Consider the following 15404-nt stretch of genomic DNA (forward strand, 5'->3'; position numbering starts at 1 on the left):
ACTATATCTAATATCTAAACAGCTAAATAGCTATGTGCATAATATCATATCTCTCTCTTCAAGTGCACAGCTATATTCAGAATATATCTACAGAAGAAGCAGATCCCCTCCCTCCTACCAATTACAGATAGAACCATGACCCCTGCTGTGACAAAGGATGGTGTAATTTTCTTGTAATACAGACCCCTATAATTATAATAATGGCTGCTTTCTTTTGAAAGTCCATTACCAGAAGGAAATACCTACAAGTAGCCATCAAAGAATGATTTGAAATGTAAAGTGAGGTCAAAGCAGGTGAATAACGACAGAAGAATAGAACAGTAAGAGACACAGAGAGAGACAGGAGGGTGATTTGCTGCTCCCACTGCAGGGACGGCGACTTCATTCTAGAGCTACTTGTCTGTATGTTGTCTGATCCACGAAAACATTGAGAAGAGTTACGGTTGCCAAGCAGGAAAACAAACCAAAGAAATGTCAAATAGTGTCTCTCTCTCTCTCTCCCCTAAGGTATCATCCTAGGTCTTCTGTCAAATAGGCTTGCCGTCTCTTTAAGACTAATCTCACTAAACTGACTGTCTCCCTTCAGCTCTACAGGGTACAGCTCCAGTCCAATCCCCCAAATTACAGATGATGCTCAAGGGACAAGCGAGAGAGTACTGGAGAAAGCCCACTCATCTCACTTACCGACTTAGACAAGATCTCAGAGGCAGATACGCCACCGTAGCCCTGAAAAATGCAATACCACTATGTGGGAAATCTCATGGGATTAACATCTATAACCTGTTTATCATAAACTTTGTCCCATAGGTATGAATAATGAATCTCTTTGCTTTCTCTCCTTCTTTTTGTGTTTTCATCAAGAAGGCGAGAGCAGAAATGAATGTTTCTCACACCGCTCTGCCCCTCCACGCGCCACAGTCTGCCTGCCTCTTAACATGTGGCTGGTGCTCTCACCGCCTCCTCCAGTCACTTCAGCAGCGACGTGCGGCGCTGTGATACACGCATCGCATGCCTCCCTCTCCCCCCTCAGCCCAGGCTCTGCTCTTCAGGCTGCAATTAGGAGAGGAGAGGGACTATAACAGGAAACGTGACCAGGGGAACTGGGCTGATCTCTGTGGCCACTGTGCTGGCCTGGAAGTCCTTTGTGCTCCCCTCTGAGAAGAGAATCAGACAGGTCCACAGCCAACAGCTAACATTACTAATGCTCTTTCACCCAGGATCTACCTGTGACTTATACCTGCCTCATACGCATTGGACGAGCTAAAAAGCAGGAGTTCAGAAAATAATTAATCTCTGGTAAGTCATTCCATTCATTTATACTGTATGAATTGTTTTGTTTCTATTGTAATTTTTGTTACACATAACATTTTATAATTTGTGTGGATACGTATAAAATGTATGATTTAAATACCACATCGATACAGTATGTTGTATCTTGTTGCGTCTCAAACTGATATAATCTATTACCACAATGGACAACAGCGACTGATTTGTTAACATTAGCCCCGAGTGTAAGGCTGAACCCTCGAGTCAATTTGATACCAGATTGACTATGTTGATGTGTGCTACACTAATACTCTGTAGCCATGAGGGAGAAAGAAATCAAAAGAAATCCTGAAACCATCTGTGCATCTTGAGTTACACAATAGCGTACAACATATTGAGTCTTGTATTCTATGACGTAAGTGTAAGGTAACTCAACCTCAGATATCGTTTTCCTTTCAAAAGTAGGCAAACATAGCATTGTATTAATTTGACCTATACCAGATTTATGACAGTGTTAATAACATTGAATTGTTTCGATACTGTACATAGATCGAGATGCAGGTGCTCCAGGACTAATTGTTGAGACTTGAAATGATGACAATGAAGCCGAACATACAGCCGAACACTAGGATAGCAGTTCAACTAGTCAAATAACATCTAATGACACTGAACTAATCCTTATAGTAAATATAATGTCAAATAACTGTGGTGAAAGAGCTCAGGGAAGAGGTGTGATAGATAGACACTGTCTGTCAGACTCAGAGAACAAGTGCTGGCAGAGAGAGCCAGTGAGTCCAGTGTGATGTTGGGTGGGTGAAGCAGGGCTGAGACGGCTCATCAGTGACAGACGGAGTTTCCTAGAGGAGTGAGTAGGCAGACAGATTATTGGAAGCTGCTCTGTGATTAAAGCTGTTTTAATCTACAGTGGGCAAACACACACACCCACACACACATATTGTACGTTACTTAATTCTACAGTATCATCACAGTATTGAGGCTTGCTCGATAGTTGATCTTGGATAGACAGAACTCAACATAGTGTGTATGCTGAGTGCTTGCCTCGATAGTACCAAATATTGCTTATTTTTCGACTAATGTTACAGTACAGTATATGATTAGAGATTGCAGGTGCATCAAGTCAGGTTGTATGAATATATCCATAAACTGATGAATTGATATGGATTCTCCATATAGCTTTGTGTGCTACTTGGGGTTGGAACACAGCACCAATTGTCTCCTGCTGCCACGGCTGTCGTAGGAAAGAGCGGACCAAAGTGCAGCGTGTGTGTCGTTCCACATATTTATTTATACTGTGAAACTATGCAATATATAAATACACTGAAATGAAAAAAACAACAAACCGTGACGCAGAGATGAACACATACACAACTCAAAATGAATCACCCACAAAACCCAGGTGGAAAAACCCCTACTTAAGTTTGATCTCCAATTAGAGACAACGAGGACCAGCTCTAATTGGAGATCATCCCAAACAAAACCCCAACATAGAAATACAAAACTAGAACCTAAACATAGAAATAGAAAACATAGAAGAAGAAAAAACCCTGTCACGCCCTGACCTACTCTACCATAGAAAATAACATATTTCTATAGTCAGGACGTGATACCTGCCTACCAGCCTGTGAACTGTGTGAGTCATAGCCTACTAAGATGAATTACTGCTGAATAATGTACAGCGTATTTCAAAATACAGTACCGTATTCCTCTTTTTTTCTACAAGATTAGCTGCATTATTGAAAACTTCAGAAAAATGTCTACATGGTCATCAGATCTGACATTTGCATAGACAGCATTTAAAATGGCACAGACAGAGAAATTGACTTCCAATTATCATTGAATGGCATTCAAATGAAAGGTCAATGGACTCGCTTTGAGGAGAACAAGAAACTGACATTCTGGATATAAGTTTGCCTGTCATTTAAGAGTTAAAATGGGATTGATCCATTTGAACTAGGTATAGCTGAGGCCCTGAATGAAATACTTTACCATTGTCCGATAGCATCCTACCTAAACCAACCCATTTAACACATTGTTTAAAAATCCCATTGTTGTCTCCTTAACTCTCGCTACTGCTCAAGAAAATTGTCAGAGAAAGAGAGAGCCAGAGAGACAGAGAGAGGGGGAGAAAGAGAGAGGGGGAAGAAGACGGGGGCAGAAATTGAATTGCAGGAAGGGTGTGAGGCCACAGTAACATTAGCTTAATGATGACCCTTCATTAGAAATGGGAATGTTATTTCCCAAAGGCATTGTGTTTACACTTCCTCTCCTTGATAAAAGGCCAGACATCATGACCTCACTGGGAGGACTCACCGTAAGTACCCAGTAACAGAACAAGGAGATATTTTTAAAAATGCAATTTTGGACATAATGGGCCATCCATGACTACTAAGACAGCTGCAAACAGCGACGATTGAGGATGTCTATCTCTAAAGTATCTGGAGTTGAAAAAACGTCTCTCTCCTTTAGGGGATAAACTTCAGGGCGTGGCAGGAAGGACATCGAATGACGCACAGTTAACACATACGATTAGGAGTAACAAGACAACCATATATAGGAAAGTTTGACTCTTCACGTTATAGCACAGAGTCAATGTTTTCCAACATTTTTATTTATATTTATATATATATTTTACCCCTTTTTCTCCCCAATTTCATGGTATCCAATTGGTAGATACAGTCTTGTCTCATTGCTGCAACTCCCGTACGGACTCGGGACAGGCGAAGGTTGAGAGCCGTGCGTCCTTTGAAACACAACCCAACCAAGCCGCACTGCTTCTTGACACAATGCCCGCTTAACCCGGAAGCCAGCCGCACCAATGTGTCGGAGGAAACACCGTACACCTGGCAAACTTGTCAGCGTGCGCTGCGCTTGGCCAGCCACAGGAGTCGCTAATGCGCGATGAGACAAGGACATCCCTGCCGGCCAAACCCTCCCCTAACCCAGACGACGCTAGGCCAATTTCTCACCGCCCCATGGGTCTCCCGGTCACGGCTGGCTGCAACAGACCCTGGACTCAAACCCAGAATCTCTAGTGGCACAACTAACAATGCGATGCAGTGCCTTAGACCACTGCGCCACTCGGGTGGCCCAACAAACAATTTTTACCTGTTCTGATATATAGCTGAACACAAGATTCAATAAGATATGGAACAACAAAACATGATGAGATATTTACCTGCCAAGTTCATTACCTCAAAGGCCAAGATAAGCCTATTGTCAGTGTGGAGAATATAAGGGACTTTCTTATCTGTGCTGTATGGGGTTGTAACGAAAGTAATTTGATTGTAGTCGTTTTTGGACTTTAGAATATGATATTAAGCTATTTGGGAACATTTATGAACCATAATCCCCCTCATCTTAATATCCACTGCTAAGGGCTGGCAAAAATAAGAGTGGAATAATCCAGACAAAGGATATTATCTGGGATGGACTGCTTTAATACTTAGCTATCCTCTTGGCCACAAAGAAAGTGTCCATTAAAGAAAGTGTCCATTCAACTTTTCTAGCGGAAAACTCCCAAAAGTGCCAACCCTGCCCACTGGGCATGCCAATCAAGCTTAATTAAATGCACCTGAAGTAATAGCTAAGCAATCGAAAGACGACAAATCATTTTTGAGCCAGTAGTGTTGCCTGAGGCGTGAGTGGTCTCAATGGCCCGAATTTAATTCTCTGCTTCTCCCTTCCTTCAGATGATGAGGCAGATGACAGCACCAGAGCTGCGGATGGGTCTCTTTGCCTTGGCCCTGACCCTCAGTCTAACCATGGCTGAACATATGGATCAGAAGCCAGCACTCCAAACCAGCCCAGTTCTCCACAGGCACAAGAGAGAGTGGTTGTGGAACAACCTTTACGTGGAGGAGGAAAGGCCAACCTACTTCCAATACTATCTTGGAAAGGTATGTCGTTGTTTTACCATGTAGGTGTACTCTTGGAGGCTCAGGTAGAAAGCCAGAGAGTTGAATGAGGATATACAGTAATGATATATCTGATAGATCAGAATGTCTTATCTTAACATTGTCATCTGTTTTTCTATTTGTAGTTAAAGTCAACTAAGTCTGGTGACAGGACACACTATGTCATTGATGGAGAAGGTGCCAACACAATCTTCAAAGTGGATGATAAAGGAGACATCTTTGTCACTGAACGATTGGATCGAGAGGTGAAAAGCAAATATCATCTAAGGGCCCAGCTGCTTGATACCAGCAACAACTTGGTGGAGAAAGTGGAAGAGTTTGTGATCCTGGTTACTGACATCAACGACAACGATCCAGTGTTTACTAAATCGTTCAACGCTTCTATCAAAGAGAGATCCAAAAGAGGTACAGGAGGTCAAATCCTAGACACAAGGATGATTATGCTGGATATTAAAGAATGCTTTTGCTAAATCACGTCTCTTTATTTCTTACCTGTGTAGGAAGTAAAGTGATAGAAGTCACTGCCACTGATGCAGATGATCCAACGACTGCAAATGGAGAACTTGATTACAAATTATTAGAGGGGGGAGATTTCTTCAATATAGACAGCACAACAGGTAGGAGATGTTCATTCATTTGAACTCATACGTCATAAAGTCCATTGTGTCTTCATCTCTTTTCAATATTCTTTCCTAATAACCCCATATTCATTTATTGTTGCGTTCATGTCTCTGAAGATGAACGAGTCATGAATCAAAGACTAAATGGATGTTCTTCATTTCAGGGATTATCACCACCAAGTATGAGAACCTGGACCGTGAGACCCAGAGTAGCTATGTGGTTGTGGTTCAAGCCCAGGATCTGAGAGGACTTAAACAAGGGGGCACCGCCACCACCTCTGTCACCATCGCAGTCAGCGACATCAATGATAACATTGCCACATTTAGCAAAAGTAAGGGCAAAAAAAGAACATCCCTGACAGCTATACAGTTATAGCACATTGACAATTATTGGTCTTATAGGAGATAAACCTAAATGTGAATGATTGTTACGGAATTACTAGCAGCAAATTAGGGATTATTCCATAATGTTGTCCCTCAGAGGCTTCTCTTACTAACACGTAGTGTCTTTTTCCCTAGGTTCCTATGTCTTTAGTGTGAAAGAGGACATGAAGCGGGGACAGAGAATAGACACCATGGTACTGGAGGACAGAGATGAGATCCAGAATAAAGACCCCATCTTCACCATAGCACCTTCATCTGACACTTTTAAAATGGAGCGCAGTCAGATCAAAGATGGCAACCTCATGCTGAAACAGGTATTTCACTCATCCTAAACTGTTACGTTTTTTTTTATCACAAAAAAAACGATCCACATTTTTGTCTCTATAGTGCAACCAGGTTTAATGCTTTCCTAATCTGTCCTAAACTCTACTGTAGATATGAGCATTACCGAGTGATGCATAACACTAAACTATACAGTAGCAGAGACTAAAGAAATAAGATCATGCACTCTTTGAAGCACATATGAAAATGAATGTCCTTGAAAGACTCCTTGAAGACCATTATTAAGTAATGAAAATTAAACTACTTAAAGTATTCTGCGAAAAAAAAGTATCAGTACAGCCTGTACATTATAGATAACGATGTAGGGAATATGTGTGAGAGTGACACATTTGCTGAAGATTATACGTATAGTACATGAACTGAGTCTTTTCCTTAAAGTTCCTTAACTACTTTTCAGGGACTGGATTATGAAACCAAGAGCAGCTACACGTTCTTTGTGCATGTGAGGGAGAACCACTTGCAGTCCCCTGCGGATAATAAGGACAATCCATTGATCAAGGCCCAAGTGACCATCCAGGTGCTAGATGTTGATGAGCAGCCAGAATTCAGCAAGAGCATCTACAACTTTAATGTGATAGAGGAAATTATGGTCAATAATATTGGAGTCGTTTCAGCCAGAGATCCTGATCAAGCCAACAAGGCCATACGGTACTCCAACACATTCACATGCTACTGATGCTAGAATTAACAGCACTTTGTTTTCTGAGAGGTGATTTCCACAATGTTTCATTGCGCCCTCTACAGGTATTCCATTGAGGACAAGGACAGTCCCATTGGTATCAACCCCATAACTGGACAACTTTTCACAGTGAGGAAGCTGGATCGGGAGCTTGTTGCCAATCACATGTTCCAGGTTAAAGCTAAGGAGGAACCAAATGGTATGACATTAGCCATCATCTTTAATCTTATTAACAGCAAATACACATGTATTGCGTGAAATGTAATTCATGTCCAAAACACTTTTTATCTTAATAACTAGTATGGTTTAGGTATTTCCCAATAATAAAATAATGTTTCCCATCTCCTCTTCAGGACTGGAATCTTTTGTGAACGTCAACATACTGGTCATTGATATCAATGACAACAAACCAGAGCTGTCCATTGAAGAGATATTCGTTTGTGAAAATGATATGGCTGGCACGGTAGGATTTTTCCTAGAGTTAGATGTCATCTAAGCCATCGATCTTTAAACTTTTCTGAAAATTGCATTAAGTCTTTATTAAAATATATTTCCCTCACACAGGTGATTGGGACCATAAGTGCCACAGACAAAGATGATCATTTGCTCGCATTCAGCTTCACGTTGGCGAAGCCAAATGCCAACTTTTCAGTCATCGATAACAACGGTGAGAGAACTGATCATTTCTATGCATAAACATGTGACAAGTGGCACCTTTATTATGGCACCTTGAGCTGTGCAGGCAGACACATTCTGCTAATGTTAAGCTGTTGGTTGGTGTGAGGGCCAGTGAGGTGGATATAACAGGGACAATGTTGAGGTGAATGGCTGTTTCAGATATGTGCTCAGGATAGCACTGTGCTCCCCAGTGGCAGATGAATCAGTCTGGGCAGCGCTCCGTTCTAAAGCTATCTGACGTCTGAACGTTCTCCATCTAGTCGGGTGGAAACGAGAACAGCAACAAACCGCTGAGAGCCCCTGAAATATTCATGATGTACAAGCTCTTTAAAACCAGCAGCCCTTCATTACATATTTGGAGAGCAACAGTGACGACCTCAGAGGCACTCTGGCTGGGGAACATTTTCAGTGCAGTGCTGGGGTGGCCTGGTCCAGTCTGTGCTGCCTCGTTGGCTGCACTGCATAATGAACTGATGTGACATTTCACCATGTAATGATCATCCAGGAACATGGAACACTGGGAGTAGGCTGCACATTAGCCCAGTGCAACTAGAGAGGTCATAGCAGCGGAAGACCAGAAGAACAGTGAGAAGTTGTTCTTACATTAGTGATGACGTGCATGTCAAGGCCATATCTCTAGCTTTGATGTACTGTATGCACAACAGTACATCCTTCATAGCTTCGATTTCTGAATGGTTATATACTGTAACTCTACTGAAATGAGGCCAATCAAATTGAACATATAAAATGAGCATGCTCAGTTTCTATCAACATATACTGGCACCTAAAGCTCATGGAGATAATCATGTCTAATCCACATGGGACTAACCATGTGGAAAAGCCTAATTCCTATATCGAGGTTCGGAGCACATTCAATTATCCTGCTTTGAGGATTCGTACCTACTGCGATGTGTAAGTTTCACTTACACATAAACCCTCAGATTCAACAGTCTGCTTATTAGACCTATATCCATCCTGCCCTGCCTTTCTAAAGTCCCTCGCTACATATTCATCGTCAGACCCACTGGCTCCAGGTCATCTATAAGTCTTTGCTAGGTAAAGCTCCGCCTTATCTCAGCTCACTGGTCACGATAACAACACCCACCCGTAGCACATGCTCCAGCAGGTGTATCTCACTGGTCATCCTCAAAGCCAACACCTCCTTTGGCCGCCTTTCCTTCCAGTTCTCTGCTGCCAACGACTGGAACGAATTGCAAAAATTACTAACTTTAAACATCAGCTATCTGAGCAGCTAACCGATCTGTAAATAGCCCATCCAATCTACCTACCTCATCCCCATATTGTTTTTATTTACTTTTTTGCTCTTTTGCACACCAGTATTTCTAATTGCACATCATCATCTGCACATCTATCACTCCAGTGTTAATTTGCTAAATTGTAATTACTTCGCTATGGCCTATTTATTGCCTTACCTCCTCACGCCATTTGCACACACTGTATATAGACTTTTTTTTCTATTGTGTTATTGACTGTACGTTTGTTTATTCCATGTGTAACTCCGTGTTGTTGTTTGTGTCGCACTGCTTTGCTTTATCTTGGCCAGGTCGCAGTTGTAAATGAGAACTTGTTCTCAACTGGCCTACCTGGTTAAATAAAGGTGAAATAAAAATACAAATAAAAAAAATGAGGTAGATGCAAAAGTAAATTGTAGCTAAGAGCATTCCACCATTGGAACCAATGCTATGAAGACCCATGTAATGTATAAAAATGTCCTCCAAATCTAACCATGGCAAACCTCTAATAACTAACATTGTTTTATGTCCGCCTCTCCTAGACAACACATCTAACATAGTGCTGAAACATGGAGGCTTCAGCCTGAAGGACTCCAGGGATTATGTAATAGAAATTGGGATCAGCGATGGAGGCAGGCCTCCCATGAGCAGCATCACCTCCCTGCCTATCAATGTGTGCAGGTGTGACAACAAGAGGATCCACACCCAGTGCAAAGCAGCCCAACTCAAAATGGGTGTCAGTGTCCATGCCCTTATTGTTATACTGGTGTGCATCCTGATTATTCTGGGTGAGTCAATCTCTCCTCTACAGTATACAGCCCTCTCCATTTTAACTGGCATTCTACCACACCACTGTCCCTGATTAAGACATATTGTAAAATAGAACAATTGTCTAAGAAATAAAAAACAGAGATCATTAAACAAGGTACTTCAGCTCAAGGTGTTCTTGGGTAAAATCAAGATGTATTTACGACACAAGGACAAGCATAGGTTTTATTAACGATAAATGTGAACAATTCACCTGATGGGGGATGTGCAACTAATTTCAATCTATTGTTTGTTTATTTTTTGGGACAAAGTTGAAGAGTTTTACTTCAGTATCTGATTGGATAAATAACATTCAAGAATGCAGGACAAGAGAAGTAAACAGTGGAAGGAACGGGAAGCATTGAGCTGAATATTCTCTTTGATACTTTCTCTGCTGTCTTGGGAGAAAGCTATTTGTCATATTAGATGAGCCATGTGCCAGAGATGTTTTATCAAAAGCTCATATCTGAAGCAGAGAGCAATCGCACTTCTGCAGTAGGCTTCTACAAAAGCAGATAATGTGGGAAAAACATGAGAAGAATGGGAAGGCTAATGAGAAGATGATTGTTTCCAAAGACACAGAATGAAGTGATGATTAACTATTAAACATTGAAGTCATTATCATGCGAATCCCAAAGAAATATACTGGAGACCCATTCGACAAAATATTTTCTCACACCCGATTTAATTTGCCTCATGAAATATATATATATTTTTCCCGCTTCTATCTTTTTCAGTACTTATTAAAACCCCAAACTGTGTGACATGGATATTAAACATGTTTTCTTCCTCGTTCTAGTCATAGTGATCCTGATCGCTATGAGAAAACGGCACCAGAAGGATGCCCTGGTCACTCTGGGTAAGAGTGAGATCCATGAGCAGCTAGTGACGTACGACGAGGAGGGCGGTGGGGAGATGGACACCAACGGCTACGACGTGTCCATCCTGACCTCAGCTCGGAATGACGGCAGCATGAGCATGAGGCAGGGCCCCAGCCTTTACGCCATGGTGAAGAAACCACCAACCGCGTGCAAGGGAGACATGGCCGTGATGATCGAGGTGAAGAAAGACGAGGCTGACCATGACAGGGATGAGATCCCCTATGATACCCTGCACATCTATGGCTACGAGGGGCCAGAGTCCCTGGCTGGTAGCCTCAGTTCCCTGGATAGTTCCTCCACTGGCTCTAACCTTGACTATGACTTCTTAAACGACTGGGGCCCTCGCTTCAGAACCCTGGCTGAGCTCTATGGGGTGGATGGGTCTGAGAGAAGTGACTCCCCATATTGAGCACACTGAGCCTAAAGACCAGCAGGCAGGATGTCTCTCAGCTCTCTCAGCTCTTCCTTTGACTAAAAGCACATCGGGATTAACTTCTTCCACTAATCCGTCCAATCATAGCACACTATGATAGGGTCCACTCAAGCGTGTGCCAATTTTAAGTAATTCTCTCTTCTTCTCGTTCTTTTTCCTCTTCTTCTACCTCCTGTTCCTCCTGCTCTTACTTCTCCTTTTTCCACTCTATTCCCTTGTTATTATTATTATTTTAAAGAAATAGTGCTTTTATTTCCTTTTCTTTCATTTTATTCGTTTCTGTCACGTGAATATGACGACAAAGGGAAATAGATTTGGTGTAAAGAAAACCGTGAAACATTCCACAACTGTGCTTCATTTATTTGTTTTACATTTATTTTAGGTTTCAGAGGAGATTAAGAAAATGTGTTTTATTTTTTGTCCGATTACTCACACAGAAATCTGTATACCTTCATTTTGATTGATTGTGTTTTTTTATGGTTGACTAAACCAACTGTAGCTATGTAGAGAGGGTGGGTCATTCAGTGAGTCACAGTGGCAGTTGTCTTTCAGACATAATTACCCTTCTCACCAAGAGCTACTATTGTCCAGGGAGCCCGGCAGGAAACAATGATAACCGAAGCTCTGAAATAATTAAAGTCTATTCCTAGTTTATTTGACAGGACTCATCAACACATCAATTGTTGTGGATAAAGCCCAAGTCTCTGAGGTCCACTGTAACAAAAGTATTACAACCAACTCAGGAAATGTGAAGTAGCTCAATAGTCCTTTGGAATACCACAAAGTTATCTGAATAACTTTAACCTTTCATCCTAGAGCTATTGCTTCAACATACTGCTTCAACATCCCGCTTCAGTATTCTTCTTCAACAGAATGCTTCCACAGAATGCTTCAACATACTGCTTCAACATACTGCTTCAATAATCTACTTCAACATACAGCATGTGCTTCTGCTCCATTTGCTGAAACAGCTTAAAATAATGAGGGCAATCTACACAAGATCAAGTTTATCATTATCGCCATTGTCCTTCTTGACTGAAGACATAGCAAAAAGAGAGCTAAGGTTTACCCGTTTTCATTATATTCCATTTGATTTAGAATGTGGACTGTTTGTTGTATACTGAAGCTTTGCCTACATGGGACCACTTCTCATAAACCATGGATACAATATGTGGAAGCCATCATACCACTTCCCTGTCTGGATCATATACATGGAGAGCTGGACCCCCATCCTTTTTCAAACACCAGAGTCCGCCCCTACACATTATCCAAACAAAACACTGGAATCAGCTTCCTGCACATATGTGTGTGAGGAAGCCCTCTTCCTGTCCTGTTATCTTTTAAAGTAAAGCAACACATTGCGGCCCATTTTCCTGTTTTCCTGCCTGGGAAAAGCCTTTGGAGAGGGCAAAATAGATAGAGAACAATGTAAGAGCCATGATGGCTTTAACAACAAACACCATTTAATTTCTGTGTTGACCATCTACCAAAGATCAGTATGGTGAAACCTCGGCATACAATAGTTGCCACTGGTAAACTGTGCTGTAATGTTATGTCTCTAGTACTCCATTTCTATATAACATACCTGATCTACTTCGTTCCATGCTATTAATGATCATTGTCTGCGCACAATTCTATTCTATTTCACAAGCTCTTACTGTTCGTGATGCTCTTCTGTAAACCTTACGGCAATAAGTAACTTGGCAATACGGGATCCATGTTATCGAGATTGTGAGTACTGGAAATATAGTTGTCTACACTGTATATAGAAATGTGCCTGAATATTGATATTGGCCTCACTTCCTTTTGCGTTTTTTCAAAATTATTTTACTTGACACTGGTCTTTGTCTGTTGAGTGTAAGTGTAAAATATGTCGTTTTTTTTTTTACACTTGTAGTGTAATTGATGTGTAATTGTGCATTGATTGATGCTATATGTATGTGTGAGTCTACCTGTGTAAATACACTTCAGTGGGTGTCAGTATTGGGCACCAAAAGGAGAAGAGAAAACATTCAAATGCATTCTTTTTGTATGCAGCTAGATCATTCTGTAGGAGAGCAATATGTGCCTTGGTTTATGATCATTCTCTCGATGGTGAACACAATCTTTTCTATGGTTTGTATCCTGTAAAACAACAACTTTTTATTTAGTAACAATTTTGTATGTGTAAAATAAACGTAGCACTCAAAAGTCCAAAAAGTGAGCTTTATTGTTTCAAAAAATGCAAGAAGGAAAATAATAATATTATACTAAATGTAATTGAACTGACTAGTTTAGCATAGCATAGCTTTGATACTTGGTACAAACCATGGTCCGTTCTAAATGTTGGTTTCTGTGTTTTTCTGTAAGATAAAGAACAGTATCATAATGCCTTCTAAGCCATCTAAGTTGGCCTCTTGTAATTGTAAAGTCATTATTGTATGAGAGGGTTATCTTCAGGTGAGGCTCAGTCTTCAGATCCAACAGCAGCTACAGTCCCTGAGGTCTAGAAAGTATATGGGAGGACTGGGTGTGTGTGTGAGATTGAAAAGATAACAGAAAGACTAGGGAAAATAACTCAGTGATGTCATGCCTTAAACTCCCGGGACTAAAAGAAAACAGCCAGCAGGGAACTTCCTGAAGCTTCACATGTCCTCAAATTTTTTTAAAGGCCCAGAAAAGTGTTGGGCCTCTCGGGACCTCTGATATATGGTGAGTGCCACTGTGCATTTGGGCCTTATGAGTCATTGTTACAAGACTGAGAAAGCTATGTGCTTAAAATACTTTGCTTCGTTAGGGTATAGGAGAACAGTTGGGATCTGTATCATGGACCGGAAGACGATAATGAAGGTCTTCCTTGGAGTCTTCAAGAAATATTGCATCACATTTTCCAACGTTCAGCAGCCAAGTGTCCCTTTACAATCCTCATTTGCACTGTGAACTGAGGCCGGAGGATTGTGAACCTTGAGCAAAAATCTCTTCATTACAGCACAGGAAGTCCAAAGGGGCAAATTAGAGGGAAAATGTGTCATTTTGAATGTTTGAAGAGGCCACAATTTGGCAGAAAAAACTATTACAATTCAGTTATAACTTACCTATGGGTCAGTTTGGGCTCCCGAGTGGCGCAGCAGTCTAAGGCACTGCATCTCAGTGTAAAAGGAGTCACTGCAGTCCCTGGTTCAAATCCAGGCTGTGTCACATCAAGACGTGATTGGGAGTGCCATCGGGCGGCGCACAATTGGCCCAGTGTCATCTGGGTTTGGCCATCATTGAAAATAAGAATTTGATCCTAACTGACTCGCCAAGGTAAAATAAAAAATAAATCTGTTTCAACAGAGTGCTGAACTGAATAACTGGCAGACAGGTGTCGTTTGCCCAAGTGAACACTAGGAGACAGTAAAATGTTGCAGTGCAGATGGTAACATTTTAGATCAACGCCAACGCTTTCACAGAGAATAGATTCACTCTCTCTATTATCAGTGGAGGAACAATGTTGATTTTTAGTCTGACCGCTTGTTGATTTGCCATCATTTCAGTGTTTGCCGTCCAACATAATAACAATCACAACTAAAATTCTAAACAAACTAATTCCGAGACATACTGGAACTATGTCATGCCTAAATCATAGAACAATGATGAGCCACTGCCTTCAAACAGTCAATAATAACAAAAGCCAGGAGAATGTGATAAAATCTCTCAGGGGATATACCTTTTCCTGTCCAGTCCATACTGCTACGGAATGAAATAATACAGAGTTAGTTAGGGTACGTCTCCTATTCCTGACCACTCTGCCCATTCATACCCACGGACTATCTAACCGCTCCACCTGTTTCCTACGTCTCAGACAACCTTGCTCTGTTTGCTGCCTAACAGACACAAAGCTAAATACAACAGCTGGGAATGAATGGCCTGTTACTGGGGGAAGCAGCCAGGGCACCAATACACACACACAATCCCACACACACCCACACACACACAATGACACAGAGATAAAAACACAATTCAATGCTAAATGTAATTGTCTATCCCTATATTCATGGTTTTAATAGTTGTTAATAGTTGTTTTGGGGGTATTTTGTGATATGGAGTAATGAGGATAAAGGAACCCAGGTCATCTTCTCATTGTCACTACAACTACATAGATAAA

At 41.3% G+C, this 15404-nt stretch overlaps 1 protein-coding gene across 1 annotated transcript; it reads left to right on the forward strand.

Moving 5' to 3' along the window:
• Positions 1 to 975: 975 nt before the first annotated feature.
• Positions 976 to 13471, forward strand: LOC106587287 (cadherin-5). Its single transcript, XM_014175529.2, has 12 exons — positions 976 to 1296; positions 4977 to 5183; positions 5327 to 5606; positions 5702 to 5818; positions 5986 to 6153; positions 6341 to 6519; positions 6945 to 7195; positions 7292 to 7425; positions 7580 to 7689; positions 7791 to 7893; positions 9700 to 9945; positions 10764 to 13471. Exons 2-12 carry the CDS (start codon positions 4977 to 4979, stop codon positions 11252 to 11254), a joined length of 2286 nt encoding a protein of 761 aa, XP_014031004.1. The 5' UTR covers positions 976 to 1296; the 3' UTR covers positions 11255 to 13471.
• The last annotated feature ends 1933 nt before the right edge of the window (positions 13472 to 15404 follow it).

This window comes from Salmo salar, chromosome ssa26, assembly GCF_905237065.1.
Source record: "Salmo salar chromosome ssa26, Ssal_v3.1, whole genome shotgun sequence".
Taxonomy (NCBI): domain Eukaryota; kingdom Metazoa; phylum Chordata; class Actinopteri; order Salmoniformes; family Salmonidae; genus Salmo; species Salmo salar.

Excerpts from the sequence above, each read along its gene's own strand:
- LOC106587287 (XM_014175529.2), top strand. The coding sequence starts at position 4,977 with ATGATGAGGCAGATGACAGCACCAGAGCTGCGGATGGGTCTCTTTGCC. Across the intron at positions 6,154-6,340 it reads CATTGCCACATTTAGCAAAA|GTTCCTATGTCTTTAGTGTG; the intron begins GTAAGGGCAAAA and ends CTTTTTCCCTAG. Across the intron at positions 7,894-9,699 it reads TTCAGTCATCGATAACAACG|ACAACACATCTAACATAGTG; the intron begins GTGAGAGAACTG and ends CGCCTCTCCTAG.